Source organism: Mustela lutreola, chromosome 4, assembly GCF_030435805.1.
Source record: "Mustela lutreola isolate mMusLut2 chromosome 4, mMusLut2.pri, whole genome shotgun sequence".
In the NCBI taxonomy this organism is placed as follows: domain Eukaryota; kingdom Metazoa; phylum Chordata; class Mammalia; order Carnivora; family Mustelidae; genus Mustela; species Mustela lutreola.
This window is the reverse complement of record NC_081293.1, coordinates 170,083,685-170,104,363: the sequence shown is the minus strand read 5'-3', so window position 1 is coordinate 170,104,363 and position 20,679 is coordinate 170,083,685. Positions and strand designations below refer to the sequence as shown.

The 20,679-nt window shown below is 36.3% G+C and overlaps 1 protein-coding gene across 4 annotated transcripts in view; it reads right to left on the bottom strand.

The window, feature by feature from the left end:
* The window catches only part of CFTR (CF transmembrane conductance regulator), a 169,500-nt gene that overhangs the window by 132,780 nt on the left and 16,041 nt on the right, over positions 1 to 20,679 (bottom strand). For all 4 annotated transcript variants that reach the window (XM_059171669.1, XM_059171668.1, XM_059171666.1 and 1 more), the window contains exons 2-3: positions 6,349 to 6,459; positions 2,140 to 2,248 (exon numbers count right to left, since the gene is read on the bottom strand). In XM_059171669.1, coding sequence (XP_059027652.1) covers positions 2,140 to 2,169 — 30 coding nt within the window. In that variant the 5' untranslated portion in view covers positions 2,170 to 2,248; positions 6,349 to 6,459. The remainder of the gene's footprint in view (positions 1 to 2,139; positions 2,249 to 6,348; positions 6,460 to 20,679) is intronic.

The following is a 20,679-nucleotide window of genomic DNA, read 5'->3' as shown; positions in this document are numbered from 1 at the left end:
GAAATGACCCTGGAAGAATCCTCAATCTTTCAGCTTCTGTTAACCTGGGTCTCCTGAGAAGATGCAAAAAAAACTCAGCAGACCAAAGACTGGTTACCAGAAACACTATTTTCTTGACTAACTAAATATAATCATTGCAAATATAATGATATCACAATAATAATCTGCTATTGCAGAAGGTTCATAGACTTTGGAGCTAAAGAGACCTATCACTCAAATTTACCATATGTGTGACTCTGGGAAGTTTCATAATTTCTCTGAGTTTCAATTTTCTTTTCTGTATATTAGGGATAATAATACCTGTTCCATTGAGTTACTAGAAGAATTAAATAAAACAATCTGCATAAAAGACTTAATGCTGAACTTGGAATAGATTAGGTAAAATAAACATTAAACTCAATAAAAAACTGTATTCATCATGGTTTTGTACACAAGACAAAAAAATTGATAAATATGCTCCTGTATTATCTTAACTTTCATATTTAGTGAGTGTTTTTGTTTGCATGAATCTTTGATGCTGCTGGATAAATTATTTCAGAAGACAGGGCATAAAAGGTGCTTGATCATGAGGCCTCTCTTCCTGCTTCTACTTGGTAGTGCTTATGTTAAGCAGTGGAAGCAGCTCGTGATGGAGACCATGACTGAGGAGAACTATCAGTCTTACCACCGTTTCAGTCAAGACAAAATAATTGTTGGAAGTGTTAGTCACGTCAATCCAACAATGACTTATTGAATGTTACATTCTTATGTGTGACCAGAGTGAATTGTATTGCTATAAACTGACTCAAATGTATACAGTATAATCACTAAAACAATAAAAGATTTTTTTAATTAAGTCAAATAGAGCCAGATTCTATGGATAAAACTATTTCCCAAAGTTCTGAGTGCTCTCACAGAGAAAAATCACCTCAAAGACATCTTAAAAGGTAATTAGTTCTTGAGATACCTTACTCATATTTTAAAAATTGTTAAATTTAAAAATTAATTTAAAAAATTAAAAATTAAAAAAATATTTTTACCACCAAGCTGTTGCAGGTTTCTATAGGAATAGAGTGGAAGAAAGATAGACAGATAGGTATGTAGGTAGGTAGGTACATAGATGTGGGTGGGTGGGTGGGTGGATGGATGGATGGATGACAGATAATTTCAAAAGCCAGAAGAATGTTTCCAGGTGATTGTCAGGAGCATTACAGAACATTCTGGATCTAAATGTGATCATCTTTGTTGAGATAAATTTTTAAATGCATTTTTTCTTGTTATGTACAAAACTACACATTCTTAAAAACATACAACTTGAATGACATCATTTTGGGAGACTTGATGGCACTTTTAATTCTCCAATGCATGAAGACCAATATGAATATATGTGAATCCAGATGGTACTTTTACCAAAGCAAATATTATACACAGCCTTTACTTAAAGACTAAACAAATTTCAACCCATCATTGCCTTTTATAGGTTATAACCAAGGATATGAAATGATGCTCTGGTGATATAAAAAATAATAGATCCAAGTCAAATTTAACAGCAGCTAGGAAATATCTCAGACTGCATGTAAAGCCCCAGGCTTTCAGGCACAGAACTCTCTTCTCACTGATGGAGACATAGAAGATTGAGAAAATATATTGCAACCGCACCTCACTGCCAAATTTTAAATTTTTGCTATTTTTCCTTGAAACTCCAATGCAGATATGATTTCAAAATATTACAGATATTCATATTGATAATTGACTAAACTTGACTTCATTCTTCTCTTGATGTTATATCCTGAAATTCTACTGTCAAATACAGAAGAATAAAGCACCAGCAATTTGATATTCTAGTAAGATAACGTAATTTGGGATCATAACAGAAAATAAACCTCTTCAAAAAAATTTATTTTACTGAAACCATTATTTGTTTATTTATTTATTTACCCACTTTAAAGTAGATTGCCTGCATTCCAGGGCTCCTTAGGGCATTTTTATTTGTCTCTACTAGAGTTTTAGTAGTTTCTTTGTATTTGGAGTTGAATTAGTCCTTTTAGCTGAACACGAATTACCCTTGTCATAAAAATGAATGTAAGTCCATTAAATTAATAAAATCATAATAATGAATACACTTATTATCCATAATAAATTTAAAAATGAGATCCTTACCCCTAAATATAATATGATTCCATAGAACATAAATCTCCAGAAAAAGCATCGCCGAAGGGCATTAATGAGTTTGGGGTTTTTCTTTGATGCCAGTTCTCTGTCCCATTCTCTGCAAAAGAATGAAAAACAGGACCAATAAGTTGCATGTACAAATATTTGAGTTGTTTTATTTCCCTTAACATAGTTTTAGTCTCAGAAGGACATCCAAGGAGATTAACCCAAGTGACTGGAGAGACAAAAACACCTTGTGGAGACCTTCCAACACCAACAGTCAGTCAGGTATCTTGCAGAATTTGATGCTTCTCCATATATCAATTTTCAGGGAGCTGACTTCATGACAAGGTCAGATTTTATGTATTAAAGAAAGATTCTTGCTTAAGAGCAATGCAATAGGTGGACAAACAAAGTACAACTCTTAAAAATATACATTACTGTCTTTGGGACAAAGTGAAAAATAAACAAAAATTTAACTTTTTCCCCCTTCACCTTTTGATCTTTACTTGCTTAAAACTTTAGTAGATTTTACAAAATTTAAAAGTAAAAAAAAAAAAAAAAAAAAAACCAAAACCTCAACATAAAAAGCCAGGTAGATTTTTCTGTTACTAAACATTAGAAAAACTTGTCTAAATGGCTGTTATTAAATGTAAGGGTATTAAAAAAATACTGTCAAACTTCATTTTCAACTATTAAAGTCATTTATCAGAGTAAAAGTCTCTAGAAAATTAGAACAGAATCACATTCTATATTTTCTGGTAGGAAAAGACACCATATAGTCTGAAAGAATTGTAGTATCAAATACGTTTTCTTTTAAAAACTGAAATTTTGGGGCACCTGGGTGGTTCAGTGGGTTAAAGCCTCTGCCTTCCGCTCAGGTCATGATCCCAGGGTCCTGGAATCGAGCCCCATATTGGACTCTCCGCTCGTTGGGGAGCCTGCTTCCCTCTCTATCTCTCTGCCTGCCTCTCTGCCTACTTGTGATCTCTATCTGTCAAATAAATAAATAAAATCTTTAAAAAAAATAATAAAATAAAATAAATAAAAACCAAAAGTTCATCAATGGATTATATTTACATTATAGCCACTTCTATCTGTTAATGAAGGCTCTTTCTCTTCCCAAATGGTTAAAATATATCTCTAAATGTTACCCTGGCCTTCATTACTAAAGTGTACAGAGTTGAAAATTTCACAGGCAATAACAAGTGAAGGTTTTGCATTTCACTAAGAGCTATTTCCATTACTATTCCTCTATGATTATCAGAAGTGGTTTTAAGTTACACCAAAGGAAGAACACGGGAACAAGTGGGATGTGACAGCAACATGGCAGTCTCTGTGCACAGACTCTGGCTGCCCCAAGAAACTTACTGTCTACAATGCCTAATCACCCTCTCCCATCTATCCACCTCTTCACTCTTTCACTAATACACAGGACTTGTTCCCATCCATATCATTCAATGACTCACAACAGGGTAAGTAGCTAAGTATGGAGGCAGATTCAACCTCTCTTAAGGAAGAATGAGTGAGATGAGAAAATCTGTAAAGAGAGGTGGTACATACACCAAAGAAATGGTTTCAAGGGGAAGAAGTAGTCAACATGAAGTCACGTAGGAAAGAGTCCATTTTATTTGACATTAAGGGACTTCTGGTGACCCTGGTCAATATCATTTTAGCAACACAGCAGACATGGAAACCATATTTCAAGGAACTGAGGTATAAAGGTAAGGTGAAGAAATGGAGAGATCAGGAGAGCAGAGAAATAACAGCTATTAAACAGGGGCGGGGGGGAGATTGAGGCAGCAACCTTGGGGAAAGGCCAGGTGGGAGAATTTATTTTAATGGGAGGGAGTTGAACAATGGATAGCCTGAGAGAGGGAATGAGCAGGGAAGAGGAATTGATGTGGTTTCCTCAGCACCATGAGAGACACAGTAAGAATCCCAAACACTGAGAGTTAAATTACAAAGGAAGAAGCTCTATACTTATCAGTTTTGTAGCTTTTCATGGAACAAATGAGCAGGTTACACAAAGGGATGATGTAAAGGGTTCAATACTACAGAGCCCAGTGGCCCAGTGGGCCTCAACAAAGTGGTGACCACCAAGGAACTTTGTCACAAGGCAGTTATGATATGGAAGGCCAAGGTCACTTCTAAGGATGCAGAGGCACAAAGTACTAGAAATGGTATGTCAGTCTTCCAAAATGTTTCCATAAATTCTAAATAATAATTTTACTTTTAAAATTATTTATTATAATAAAAAAATTTTTTTAAGAAAAGAAGTGCATAGGGTTAAAACAGATACAAAATAAAGACAAAAGTAAGAAATAACTTAAGGACTTATGCTGGCACAGAGTTGTTGAATTAAAAAAATAGGTATACTTTTAATTGAATTGATATGGGAGATATAATAAAAACAGGAGAAAAAAGTCTTAGGCCAGATAATCCTACAAATTCTGGTATCCTCTATTTGGCCATAAGTAAAAGTTTATCTGGAGTACACAGTCTTTTATTAACCTACCCCTGCTCTGATTAATCTCTCCCTCAGCATCCATTCAGAACTTAGGTATTCAATATCTACTGTTTTATTGTGAACTTGCTGATATACCTACAATGTATTATATTTATATATCTTATCTCTGTAACAATATTACAGGTTTCACATAATGCTAGTCATTTCACATTCAATTATCATTCATTCAACAAATATTTATTGAGCATCTACTATATGCCAGACCCTATTCTAAACCAAACCAAACCAACCAAAATATCCTTGCTTTCATGGCATTTCCACACACTAAGTCCTCAGTAATAGAAATAGGGCCTTGATCTTGGAAATATGAATCCATTATTCCCACTAGCCTAATTCTTTGAATAAAATTAAGAAAAATAAGACTGAAGGTCTTACTTTGCCTTGAAAATATTTTTTTAAGGAAAATGAGTTAATTGTAAATAAGGTAAACAAATTACAAGTCTCAACTTTTTTTTTTTTTTTTAATTTTGGGTCCTAAAGTAGCTTTTTCTTTTTGTTTCTTTTTTTTTTCCCCCCCTTTGGTCTAAGGAATGAGTGTGTGACCCTAGAGTCTCTGGGATTTTTCACATTTGGCCAAGGAGAAAGGTCTCTTTTCTCTGTGGTTTGTAGAGAAATGAGCAGAGTTCTAAGGACCTGCTGCACAGAGAAATCCGAAATAATAAACCACACAAGCAAATGCCACCAAGTAGCATCAGACTCTCTGGTTCCACTGAGTCCCTAAGGCCAGTTCTCTGCCTACGCCCCTCACACAAGTAGGTACAGGAGCCAACAAATTCCTTCTATTTACTTAAGCTAGTTATTGGATTCTGTCACTGGCAATCAAAAGGGTTCTAACCAATACCTAGAAAAGGGAACTCTGAGAACTTGCCTACGATGGGAAGCACTGAACACGAAGAGGCGGTAAGTGTAGATCTGGGTTAGAATCGTGGGACTGTGAGGGGTTAGATGGAAAATTCCATCACCTCTGAGTCTCAGTTTGCTCTCTGCAAGATGGAGGTAGCAATGCTTTCTTCCAAGAGCGGAGAGGAAATACTATACCTATCATTTAATATGTACTCAAAAATATGAAATATTTACATTTTTTTATATCCAATAGCCATTAACTTGGGATTTGCAAGTATATGTATTCGTATTCACAAATTAAGATTTTGAAGGCAAACATACCAATTTGCTTCATAAAGATGCTACTTCAGTCTTTACAATATCCATTTCATGTTCTTTAAAGACAAGTAACACTTCAGAATTATTTCAGAAAAAAGTCATTTGCCAGGAAAATGGTTAATCCTTCAAACTTTCATTGTTTAATTTTTTTTTAAGATCTTATTTATTTATTTGACAGAGAGAGATCACAGTATGCAGAGAGGCAGGCAGAGAGAGGGGAAGGGAAGCAGGCCCCCTGCCAAGCAGAGAGCCTGATGCGGGACTTGATCCCAGGATCCTGAGATCATGACCCGAGCCGAAGGCAGCGGCTTAACCCACTGAGCCACCCAGGCGCGCCTCATTGTTTAATTTTTAATTGATCAACACTTCAGCAAGAAATTAAGATGCTCTTATTTTAAAGACACCATTTTGAGATTTAAGCCATCTAATAAGTCAGTTCTCCATCATCTAAATAGAGTATTAATAATATAAATGATTAACAGTGTTAATTCCTCCCTTCAACTAATGAACATTGTGCATGAACATACCTTTCCAATTTTTCAGAGAGATTGTCAGCAGAATCAGCAGAAGGGATTTGATATATGTCTGATAATTCCAGGCGCTGTCTATATCCTTTTGTCAAAATTGGTCTGGTCCAGCTAAAACAAAGAGATGGGACAGATGTAAATATTCACTTGATTTGGTCTCCAATATATATTTGGAATCTGACACTGTTTTAAATCTTTTGGCAGATGGGAAATGGTGGATGCATAAACAATCCAAGGTATAAAAACACCAGTGTATCATCTCTTATAGAACACATCTGTATAAAACACCAATAACCTCTGAACTAATGGGACTGAGAGAAAGTATCAGGAATGATAGTAGACTCCGTCCCAGAGGAAAAAAACAAGCCACTACACATTCTATATTAAAAGTAGTCTTACAGGGGCGCCTGGGTGGCTCAGTGGGTTAAGCTGCTGCCTTCAGCTCAGGTCATGATCTCAGGGTCCTGGGATCGAGTCCCGTGTCGGGCTCTCACTTCCTCCTCTCTCTCTCTCTGCCTGCCTCTCTGCCTACTTGTGATCTCTCTGTCAAATAAATGAATTAAATCTTTAAAAAAAAAAAAGTAGTCTTACAAACAAACAAACAAATAAACAAAAACTGCCTGGGTGGCTCAGTTGGTTAAGTGTCTGACTCTTGGTTTTGGTTCAGGTCTCTTCTCATGGTCCTGAGATCAAGCCCCGAATCAGTTGCTGCACTCGGCATGGAATCTGTTTAAGTTTCCCTGTTCCTCTCCCTGCACCTCTCCCCACTGAACACTTTCTCAAATAAATAATCTTTTTTTTTAAGTTGCCCCAAATAACAAGATACTAGGAGTTTATAAGGGCTGAATCCAGTCTCTATCATTTTAAGGATAAAATGATCTATGAATGATGACAGAATGGACTCTCAATCAATATCCCTACACAATGTTGTTCTTGTAGTACATGGTCCTCAGCAACAAGTTATTTATTAAATGAACTGACTATAGCTGAAGGATTAATGAATAGTTTGTACTGGTTTGTTAACCTAATTATCTCTCCTGAATCATTACTTGACGGTGGGGATCATGACTTTACATTCTGTCTCCTCATCCCACAGCAGTCACAACACACTTGCCCTCTATACCTCTAATAAAGAACAATTTATGATGGAACCTAGTGAAGCTAGTATGGTCAGTAATGAGACGGGATACCCTGGTTCTTTTCTTTCCATTATTTTTAAGTATATTGTTTCTAACTAGTATGGATAAGACAAAACAATCTCCAAAGAGATAAAGAGCCTAGACACAGGAAGACTAAAAGCTGGCAGACTGCAGGGAGTGGGGTGGTACTCAGGCAAATCTTCAACCAGCCCTTCTCCAGGAGAAAAAAAAAGAAACTTAAGTCATTTGCCAAATTCTGTGGTGTAAATACTCTCACTCTAAACAGTTTCAAACTACCAAATGTGAAGTCATTGAACATAGAGTTTGGAAGAGATACACAGTTGCATATTATTATATAGTACGTTCACCTTTCAGCTACAATGAAGGTAAATAACCTCAATGGCACAGATAGTAGTAAAATATCAAATTAGGCAGTAACAATTTTTGAGTTTTTATTACATTTGTTTTAATATAAGTGTAAGTTTATATCACCCAATTTTTAATACTTCTTGTACTTAACAACTTAGCTCACAGACTTCCTAAAAATTTAACAATCTGCTCAGCCAGAAAAGGCCAATGGCAGAAGATCATGACTACCAGATAGCTGAAAGACTTGAGACAAGGGTAATGGCATTGAAGACAGAAAGGAAGGGATCTATAGAAGATCTAGTAAAAAGAAAAATATACTCTATTAACAAATATTGCATGTTCAGTATGTTTGAGATTATTGAAATATACCAAATTTACAAGTAAACAGAATTTTACTATCTATAAATTCCAAATACCATAAGACATTAGCAGGAAATTAAAAAATAAATCTTTTCATCTCTTTAGAAAATATATAAACATACATCTTTTGGTCCATATCTAAGATGTGATGATCACTCCCATAAATGAGTTTCAAGCTCATTTTAAAGTAATACACTTTGTTGGCTGCCTCTGCCTGTGTAATTTGTGCCCATTTTAATATGTATATTAATTATACCTTGATATCTAGGTTTGATTATCAGAGTTCCATAGCCCAGCATCATCAAACCAAACATACCCAGTAGTATTAAAACCCAAGTTAGCCATTTACAATTATTAATAAAATTTAGTGTTTCCTGATAGGTTTACCACAGTAAACCTGTATTTGTATTCTGAAATAGAAACTTGGCTTAAAGTGAATTATGAGAACTAAAATCAATTGACTTGAGGCGGCCTAGCAATCACCAGACTTACCCTAAAGAAAACAAAAATGTATCCTGTTAGGTTAAACTGGTAACACTGAATGAAATTTCTGCTCCAATGAGTTCTCCATGCCTGCCTTAAGCCAATCTTAGAAATATAAAAACAAAGACAAAACAAAAACTTCCCCAGATATCTACACCTGTAGACACTTTATGAAACATTAGGCACTGTAAAACTCTAGCCACCACTCCTTTTGAATAATCCCGAGTAGATTAAACATACTTGGATAGAATATAGAAATGCCTGGTCAGGATTGCTACTTCCATTATTTCTTTCTTTGGGGATCAATGAACGTCAGGTGGTTCATGAAGCAAAGCAGATACGCCTGGAATAATCAAAAGCAATACACCCTGTCCTTCTCTTCTTCAAATCTGCTCCCACCATCTTTTCCTCTCATCTCTAATTAATTTTATCCTTCTTCATTCATAACCAATCAGTATATAGCAACAATGGGCTTAAAAAATGGTCTTAGAAATTCTGTCAGCAGGGGAACCAGGTGGTAGGTATTAGGGAGGGCACGTATTGCATGGAGCACTGGGTGTGATGCAAAAACAATGAATACTGTTACACTGAAAAGAAATTAAAAAGAAAGAAAGAAAGAAAGAAATTGTGTCAGTTTCCAAAATTCTGGCTATTTCTAACAAAACTAGCTAATATTTACCTATGGGGTAACAGACATCCCTAAGGTATACAGTTCTTTATAACTTAAAAGTGCTAAAGTAATTTTGAAAAAAAAGGGGGGGGTCTAGTACCCAGGATACGCTGTTCTATTCACTTAACTCTATGAGGCTTCAGGTTCTATTGAGGAAAGATATTATCACTTCATTTTAAAAAAACACACACATAGAAGAATTTTTAAAATTTCATTTCTTAGGATAATACTTCCAATTTTTGCAGAGTGACTTATAATTTCTTTTTTTTTTCTTTGTGATTGTATTTATTTATTTGACAGAGAGAGACAGCGAAAGAGGGAACACAAGCAGGAGGAGTGGGAGAAGGAGAGGCAGGCTTCCCACTGGGTGGGGAGCCGGATGTGGGGCTCGATCCCAGGACCCGGAATCGTGACCTGAGCCAAGGCAGATGCTTAAAAAGTCACTCTAGGTGCCCCTAGAGTGACTTTTAATTTCTTATAATGAAAATAATTTTTCAATCATAGCCACTGTTAAAGCCTTGATTTTCACAAAACCTATCTCCCTAAAACCACATATTTAGAGCTCATAATCATTTTTCCACTTGACATTTGGCTTTATTAATCCAACAGAGACATCTGATATTTTCATGTGCTAGAATTTAAGATTGAGGTCAGGTGTTAAAACTTTTCAGCTCAAAATGATTTTGTCTCTATAAAACCATCATGTTTCCACAGTATTTCACTTTACATTTTAACTGGCCAAATGAAATAAAAGAGCAAATCCAACAAACACTGGTTCCATGACACTTCTTGCAAATACTGACAAATTGATATACTCAAAGACTAATAGCCTTTTTCCTTTTTGCATGATAAAATTAATGCTTGAGGAATTAAGTAGAAATTACTCTATTTTGTGTAGACAAATTTAAATATACCAGAGATTTTCTCATCATCCGATTTACTTACCATGAGTTTGAACTAGCCCAAATAATCTGAATAATTCTAATTGAAGGGAATGCTAAACTCAATACAGATGAAAGATGGGGATTCACTTAAACACATTGTGATAATAGGAGGTTGGGAGAAGGGCGTGGGGTTATGGACATTGGGGAGGATATGTGCTTTGGTGAGTGCTGTGAAGTGTGTAAACCTGGTGATTCACAGACCTGTACCCCTGGGGATAAAAATATATTATATGTTTATAAAAAATTAAAAATTTTTAAAAAACCACATTGTGATAATAAATCTCAAATTTCTGCAGCAAAGCACTATCATTTTGCTTTGGTTTTTTGGTGGGGAGGGAGAATTGCTTCTTTTGTTTGTTTGTTTTTGGTGTTTGATAAATGGCTATGATGGGAAGGATTGATTTGAGACCAGAAGTCATTCTCATCTTTATAAGGATTTAAAGAAAAAAAGTCATAGAAATAATACTTCAGAGGTGCCTGAGTGGCTCAGGTGTTAGTGTCTGCCTTTGGCTCAGGTCGTGGTCCTGGGGTCCTAGGATCAGCCCCACGCTGGGCTACCTGCTAAGCCGGAGTCTGCTTCTCCCTCTCCTTCTGCCCCTGCTTGTATTCCCTCTCTTGCGGTCTCTCTCTCTGTCAAATAAATAAGTAAAATCTTTAAAAAAAAGAGAGAAAGAAAGAAATAATACTTCAAATGTCATAGTTGTTTTATCAACTTAGATTCAACATTATCTCATAGTCAGATGTATTATTCTCATTGAATTTTAGTGAAAATAACACTTGAGATAGTAGTGATATTTAGCTCTCAAAAGTCCTGTGTAAATCTTACAGGCTTCAAGGGTGCACCCCAAAGTAATAGCTCTGGGGTGCAGGTCAGGTCAGGGAGTCATTTTCTGATTAAGGACATGTTTAAGCAGTGTTTGCTGCTTATCCATAAAATGGTGAATTTATAAGTAACAGCAACTTGAGTCAGCTCAAAAACCTTTAGGAAGAACATGCTTTGCTAAAGATCGGCCATTTTTGCATTTGAGAGTTAATTACTTATAAGGATCTAATTTTACCAGGAAAACGGTATTAAGTTCTTTTTCTTTCTCCAGATGAGTGAAAAGTACAGTAAATGTAGTCAATGAATGTCAGGCAGCCTGAAAAGATAATTGCTGCTTAAAAAAACGACAACGAACCAAATCTGAAAATCTTCTGGAAGTCCAGAATTTATAGCCATACAGGCATCCTAATATAAATTAACTTAACTTCATGCTTAAAGAATCTAAACATTAAATAGAAAAATATATCTGCCCATTTTATAAGATGCTTCTAAATATAAGTATATTAGGAATGTATGCATATAGGAAATGTCTGAAAGGATATTTTCTTTTTTGGTTATCTATATTCTCCAGTGTTTAACTATGAGCATGTGTAACTTTGGAAATAAGGAAGTTCTTTTTAATTAAGGAAGAAACATATAGTTATAATCCATTACTTGTAATGGCTATCCAATATAGACTTTCTAGTCAAATGTGTTTGTTTGCTTTTAATTTTTATTTATTTGAGAGAGAGAGAGAAAGCAAGCATAGGCAGGGGAAGTCAGAGAGAGAAGCAGGTAGTCTGATAGCAGGGCTCAATCCCAGGACCCCGGGATCACAGCCTGAGCCAAAGGCCGACTCTTAACTGACTGAGCCACCCAGGCGCCCCTCTAGTCAAATGTGTTCTAACTCCATGATTCTTACATAATGTTTATTATCAGTGCTAATTTCTCACAAAATAACTTTTTTCCCTGATATGATTGTATGAGGTACTACCTCAACATGAAGACTACATAAAACCAGTCACTTGACTCCTACCATAAATCTTTTACTGAAGAAACTGAATTTGTGATTTTAAGGAAAAAAGACCACTCCAGGTTCTCCCCCTGTCTCTAGCATTTTTCAGTCACATGATCTTGGAAAATGTTCTGGATCTCTCAGCTGCAGCTCCTGATGGAAAGAACCACTACTATGACTACTTTACCTGGTTTTCATGGAGGCCAAATGCAATGTTGTCTATAAAGCAGTACAAATGTACCTTCTTAAGCACTTCTTCATGTAAGAAAATGCTTGGCTTCAATTTAATTCTCAGAGCACTAGAGTTTATTATTACTGGGAGTATAATAGTAACAGCTAACATTAATAGAGTTTTACCACAACCCTGCAAAATGCTAGGGATTTCATATATATTATTTCATTTGACCCTCCACAACAATTCATAAGTCCTAGCAGTATCTCCCTCTTTCAGATAAATGAGTCTGAGGGAGCTTAAATAATTTGTCCACAGAAGAGTTAGAATTAAAAAATAAGACTGTGATACTTATATCAAATGTGCCATATTAGGACCAATTTAAAAAAAAAAGCATATACTTAGATATAACACCAAAAGCACAAGAAATAGTAGAAAAAATTAAACAAAATCATAAAAATGAAACATTTTTAAGCTTTAAAGGACACTGTCAAGAAAGTGGAAAAATAACCCAAAAAATGGGAGAAAATGTTTGCATATCATACATGTGATAAAGAGTTTTATCTCTAGTATTTAGGGACTCTCATAATAGTAAGACAACTCAATTTAGTCAGGGGCAAAGGATCTGAACAGATATTTCTCCCAAAAATCAAATGAAAGGATATTCAAACTCATTAGCCACTGGGGAAATGTAAATCAAAACCACAATGAGATACCACCTTATACCTGCTAGTATGGTTATCATAAAAAAGAGGTAATAATAAGTGTCCAAAAAGACATGGAAAATTAGAAACTTCATCTCCTGTGGTGGGAATGTAAAATGATGTAGGCACTTTGCAAAAATAACCTTAAAATGGTCTTTGAGGCATGTCCTCAAAATATGAAACATAAAGTTTCCCTATGATCCAGCAATTCTAGTTGCTGGTACATGCCCAAGAGAGATGAAAACAGACGTCTGTGCCAAAACTTGAACACGAATGTTCACAGCAGCATTTTTTGTAATAAGCAAAAAATTAGAAATAATCCAGATATCAACTGTTGAATGGATAAATGGGTATTCCTACAAATAGAATATTACTCAGTGATTAAAAAAAAAAGAATGATGTACTGACACATAGTACAGCATGGGCGAATCTTGAGAACATCACACTAAGTCAAAGAAGTCAGTCATAAAAAGTGCATGATTCCATGCATATGAAATTCCCAGAATCATCAGTCTATAGAGATAGAAAGCAAATCAGCAGCTGTTTAGGATGGGGTAGAGGATAGGGAATGCTTGCTTACAGGTATGGAGTCATGAAAGTATTCTAAAAAAAATTTTTTTAAGACTTTATTACTTATTTAAGAAAGAGGGAGAGCATGGACAGAGGATGAGAGGAAGAAGCTGACTCCCCACTGAACTGAGAGCCCGATGAGGAACTCAATACCAGGATTGAGACTGTGACCCAAGCCGAAGGCAGATGCTTGAACAACTGAGCCACCCAGGCCCCGAAAGCATTCTAAAACTGATAAGAGATTGTTTCACTATCTGCCAAAACCATGGAATTGAGTATTTTAAATGGGTAAATGGTTTGGCATGTGAATTATATCTCAATAAAGCTGGTATTAAGACAAATAGCACACAGAAATTGACTGTCAATTTTACCACATTTTATTTTTCATCCCTAGAACTTGCAAAAGGCAAATTCTTATTATGGTGACTTTGACACTCTAAGTCCACTCAAACAGGTTAGTGCGTGGGCAGGTACTACAACTGATTAACACCCTTTCTGTAAACGGATCTAAGGATTGTGACATGCATTGTAAGTTGTACAAATAGCTTATTTCCTGCCCGCCCCCAGAAGCAAGGTGCTTCATAGCTTAAACTACTATAAATACAGAAAAAGTGACCATAGTGATAATAGAGTAAAGAAACCGAGGAATAGGTACCATTGACGAAAAACTGTTTGTACCAGCTCGACCTCATTCACTGGATTTCAGGAACTCAAGCAAGTGAGACAATAAGCAATGGTACAAAAATTCCCATCCATCTTGAAAGAAAACAGAGAAGAAACAAAGCATTGTGATTTATAGCCTATGCCCATGTATTTTTGAAAAGCAGCCTCCAAGTGGTATTCCATGATTTTTGTTTGCTTTTTATTCTATCTGGGCAGGAAGCCACCAATAAAAGCCACACAATTTTTCATAGCTGGAACAACTGCCAGAAAGATAGGATGATGAACTGCTCACTAAAATTGCTATGTCCTATATAAGTTCACTTTTAGGAGCTCTTTACCAACTAAGACAGACAAGTAACACCATCGCTCTCTAATTTCTGGGTTTTATTTCCATTGGCAATAAAAAATATATTTGAAACCAAGAAAATAAGGAAGCGGGGAAATGGATTGGCCTTAAGATTTTACGGTAGAAATGCCACTGGGTTACTGGCTGGCATTTGTGAAAGCTTACAGAGAGAAACCTGTGTTACTGTCAGAACCTCACCACTCTTATTGTTATTTTAGACAACTGCATTCTGGAGAACAGAGTGGGGCAATGGTTCCAAGCATGCCCAGTGCGAGCTGAGAGACAAAGAAGGAAAACAAGTCCTGTCTCTTCTTCTCGCTGGGGTAGGAACAAAACCTACCTCACAGGAATGATATATTAAGGATATCAACCACATGATATATTGATTTAACTTTGCTGTTATTTATTTTATAACTATCCCATTTACCTGGTATTCCCTCCCTTTTTGTAAAACCCTGAATCCTTTATGGAAGCTCTTCGTTTGGTTGGACCCCATGACTATGACCCAAAGTAAACAGTCTCTGATGGACTTCTGCATTCATTCTTCAGCAATAAAATATCCACATCCTTTCTAAGGCCTGGTTTTCATTCTAGAGTTAACTCAACATCTGGAATCAAAGGTACTTAATTTTTCTCTGTTAAAATGTTTCTCACAGTGTGGAGATGATAAGCCTCTCCTGGGGACAGTAATCCTCTGAGAAGCTCTGAGGTGTATTTGGTATAAGCCACCACAGGCAAAGCAGAAGCTAACTCTCATGACCTTTAACATCCAAATCATTTAATGATACCTCTCTATACAACAAGTATCACTACTTATTAAATCCTCTCTGAGATAGACTTTCTACTCATTGCCTTGACAAAACCTTTCCCAAAAATAAAAAATAAAATCAAATAAAAATACAGTGTGATTCCAACCCAACACTGTTTATTCTGATGCTCACTCATTTGTTTATTTTGCCTGAAAGATGAAATGATAAAATGGAGGTTAGAGGCCACCTTGGAAATAATACTCCCATGGTAACACTGATACATGCTGCGTCAGGAAAACAAAGTTGATGATTTTTTAAATTCAGTCATGATAAAGTTGGTTTTGAGGGTTCTGCTTGAAATCATCTAGCCAGATAAATGGTCAGTCACATTTTAGATTTTTTTCTCATTTATGTTAACCTTTTCTTCACCTTAATTTATTTATGCTGTCTGCTCCCTGTTACTCATGACTGTTTCTCAGAATGATTCAAAGAGGACCATGGCAATGGATTCAGACTTCCCAGCTTCAGATGATTTCCCATCTTCAAACTATATGTGGAATTTGGTTATCAGTGACATTTTAACTCATTTTATGCTTCTATTGCTATTTCAAATATCATTGCAAATTATAGCACTGCAAGTCAATTTAGCATCCTCTCTATGTCTTCTCCCTTTGGTGACACATTGCATAACTCAACAGTTAAATCTTAGATCCCGTTCCTAAGGTTGTGGAGCAATGCTAATGCTATTTCTCATTTTCTTAGAGCCTTGATATTCCTGTGGAGAGGCAGGCAGAAGACACTGACAATCAAACTCCTGAGAGGTTCAGGGAGGAGGAGAGGTGGCTATAACCTCACCCTTGCTTCACTGTGAATCCCAGAAATAAAGGAGCCTGACACAGGCAAGGCATGGAGACAGCCAGTGGATCAAGGATGACCAAGGAAATAAAACTCTACTGTAAGAGTCTTACTTTAAATCCCCTTCACTTAATATTTACATCTTTTATCATATAAGAAACATACAGGTAAATATAGGTCGACACCCTACGTAGCTTTTCTCTCCCCAATAGTAAAACACACAATAATAGATGCCTGAATTATTAACTAATCCTAATAAGCAAGTTAAGAGTACAAAATGGTCACCTTTCCAATCAGGTCACTGAAAACACAAATCATAAAACAAATCATGATAGTTTAGAGAAACTCATTATATAGGCATTTAGGAATTACTGTGATCTTAAAATGTCATGATCTCTTGCTTCCACATGCACTTTAGGAAAATGAACTTTCAAGGAAATACCGAGCCAGATTCTCTTCCTTTTGAACTCTGCAGGGGTTCCCAATGGATGAAATCATTGGTAATAAGGGGGCTCTGAATTTTTTAAAGGATTCTCCTACTCTCATCACCTAACAGGGCATTTTCTAGTCTTATTCTAATACCAACCTAGGTGCCAGCTTACCCTGAAGAAAAATTAATAAATTCCTTGAAATAAAATCTGACCTCTATTTCCAAGAAAATTCAAATGCACTGAAACTGTTTCACATATATTATGTATGCATGAGCCTTTCTGCTATCCAGGTTTACTTTTCTTCCTGCATGCTCTATTCTTGCCTGTACTTCCTCCACCTGAGCTGTAACCACAAATTGTCTGTTTACTTGTCTAAAATCCCCAGTCTCCAAACACACTGCACTGTCAGCTCCAGGAGGGCAAAGACCTTATAGATTTTCTCTTTTTCTGCTGTATCCCCTCCACCTATCATACAGTGCATAACTTTCAATAATTATTTTCAAAATTGTTAATGTTACAGTATACTGTGTTTGCTAGTTTATTTTCCTTATAAGACAGACTTCTTGAACAATGTAAATCTCACATAAATCTTTATATCTCCGTTTTCCTCTTCAGTATTTAGGACAACAACAAATAGAATAAGTTAATGTATTAACTAATTACTCAAAGATGGGATGCTTATAGCCCATCTGAGGACACTGATAGGACTGCAAATAAGTGCTGTTCAGCCAATACATCTGTTCAAATGTATTAAAAGGGGGTGTCTGGGTGGCTCAGTGGTTTAAGCCTCTGCCTTTGGCTTAGGTCATGATTTAGAGTCCTGGGATCAAGCCCCACATCGGGCTTTCCATTCGGTGGGGAGCCTGCTTCCCCATCTCTCTCTGCCTGACTCTCTGCCTATCTACTTATGATCTGTTTGTCAAATAAATAAATAAAATCTTAAAACAAAAACAAACAAACAAAACAAGAAACAAAAAAATTAAAATAAACAACAAATGAATTACAAGCCAAAAACAAGGTCAACACATGGTAAATGCAATGCAAATGTCAAGTGGTCTATATCCTCATATGATATACACTCAAATGTTAGGGCTGGCTTAGTGACCATTCTTGAAAAAGATTTCTGAGTCATAACCTAAGCCAATAATCTTAAAAATTCTAGCCCAAATTATTTAATTCTCCTCTAACACCTTTCATTACCAAACATTCCTCCAAATATCTGACCCTCATTCTGTTTATTCTTAATGGAGATGTACCAAAGTTTCATAAATGGAAAGTAATTCTTCACTCTACTAGGAGCAAATGGTCCTTTTTATTCTACCCTCCTTGATAATCACGTCATCTTCTCCATTTTCTCCATTATCTCCATGTCATTTCTGTACATGAAAGATGAAATACATATAACTTTTTAAAAGATTCATAAACAAGTGTAACTCCTTATGTGTATTATATTTTACAGTTTCAAATTGCTTCTCTATTTCATTCTGTTCTGACCACTGTTACTATTGGGAATTGAATTATATTCCCCCAAAAAAGATATGTTGGAGGGGCGCCTGGGTGGCTCAGTGGGTTAGGCCGCTGCCTTCGGCTCGGGTCATGATCTCAGGGTCCTAGGATCGAGTCCCGCATCAGGCTCTCTGCTCAGCGGGGAGCCTGCTTCCTCCTCTCTCTCTGCCTGCCTCTCTGCCTACTTGTGATCTCTCTCTGTCAAATAAATAAATAAAATCTTAAAAAAAAAAAAAAAAAAAGATATGTTGGAATCCTACCTCTCAATATCTCAAAATGTGGCCTTATTTGGTGCTAGGATCTTTACAGAGGTGATCATGTTAAAATGAATTCATGCAGAGTGGGCCCTGACCCAATACAAATGGTGCCCTTATTTTAAAAAGTGAGATTTGAACACAGAGACAGAGACACTGATAGAATGCCACATGAAGATGAGGGCACAGGTCAAAGTAAGGCCTCTTCAAGTTCGAGAATGCCAAGAGTGCCAGCCAATCACCAGAAGCTTGGGGAGAAGCACAGCACAAATTCCCCTTCAGAGCCTCAGAAGAAACCAAACTTGCTGACAACTTGATCTTGGACTTTTCAAATTTAGAATTGTAAAACAATAAATGTCTGTGGTTTAAACCACCCAGTTTTTGGTGCCTTGTTGTAGCAGCTCTAACAAACTAATACCCTGGCCCCCAGGAACAGAAAAACTCAATGTTAGGACACTGCATGCAAAGGGACAAATGAACAAAGGGGATAGATACTCTGAGGCTTTAAGATAAGGTTAAAAGTTGGAGATAAAAGCCAATGGCAAAGCACAGGGTGCAGATGTGGAATCAGGCAGGAGCATTTGGGAGAATGCAACCTCCATAATTTAGAGAATTCACTGGGCCTCATTCACAAAAGAGAAGGGTTAAACTTAGAGAAGAAAGGTATTTTCTTAAAGCCTGACAGTGAAGATGAATAAGGATTAATTATAATAATCATGCTGATGGCAGTCTTTACCACTTATCAAAGATGCACACCCTGTCTGGCATTACTCGCTGTCATTTAATATATGGACAGTACTTAATTTCATGTGTTAACTTAGAGGGTGTTTTTGAATAAGATTTATATTTAAATTGTGAACTGAACTCTGGGTAAAGCAGATTGCCCTCTAGAATGTTGGTGGGTCTCATATAATAAGTTGAAGGCCTGAACAGAACAAAAGGCTGGCCACCCAAAGCAAAAGAGAATTGCCTTCTTATTCTGACTTCAGAATAACCTGGGAACATCAGCTCTCCTATCTCCAGTTTAACAGCCCACCCTGCAGATTTTGCACTAGCCAGTCTTCATAATCACCTAAGCCAATTCTTAGAATAAATCATATGTCTATATGTATGTATATCCTATTGGTCTGTTTCTCTGAGATCTCTGACCCTGACTAATACATACAGTAAACACTCAATGAATATTAGATATCATATGAATGCTGAGCTGTGTTAAATGAGGACAAGTGATTGTACTGGCGAGCATAATATCATCATCGGAAGATAAGTAAATTGCCCAAGATCACACTGTTAATAAGTTACAAAGTAAGGATTCCAGCCAGGTTTGTCTGACTCCAAAGTACATCTTCTTCCACTAAATATTGCCACCTAAGAGTTGACAATAAGGATTAGACACAAGGTAGAATGTGAGATTATTTTATCTAAGTATGGAGTGGGTGAACTAAGAAACTCAAGAGAAGGTCAAAAACAACAATCAGAGGAGGGAACACTAGCTCTGTGATCTTCAAACTGTGGGCCCCACCATCTGGTAGTCCCCAGAAATACTTCAAGAAGCTCATGTACTGTTGATTTGAGATGTCAATGTTTTTAAGCATGCTTAACTATTTTAAAAATAGGAATTAAAAACATCACACTAAAACATATATGAAAATTTTAGCCTACTGGATTCATCCAAATGTGTTCATGGACAGTCAGGCCAACTCATTCAGTGTCCACTCTGGAGGAAGGGATCCCCTGACATCTTTTTGCACATATTTTAAATATTATCATCTGTCATTGGTTATTTTCACACTTCAGAAGTGAGCGTGTCACTATGGATGTACGTGGGCCAAGCTCAGGTGGGCCAAGCCCACCATATCTCTGCATTCCTGCTCACACAAGCACTAACAGAATTGTGCAATCTCCAGGGAATACTAACAAGCCCCATCAGGTATCATCCTGGTTTTACAATACTTTATCATGTTTATACCACAATACAGTGAAACTGATTATAAAACTCACCATCAATTTAGTACTAGCCTTTCCAAAAAGAATTACTACATTAAAAATCCTTTTTTAAAGAAATTTTCAATATTATACACTTACTCAGGCAATTACCTATCCCTTCCTATTTATTATCATAATCTAAGTTTTATTCTAAGGCTTCTTCACATTCAGATCAAAAATATTCTTTTGACTCACTCTTGGCTACTCACAGCTATGAAGAGGGTTACTGTGACAAGCTGCATTTGTAACAGAGCCTCCTGTAGGACAGGCAAGATAATTTTGAGGCACAGTGAAGTGCTGAGGTTGGGGAACT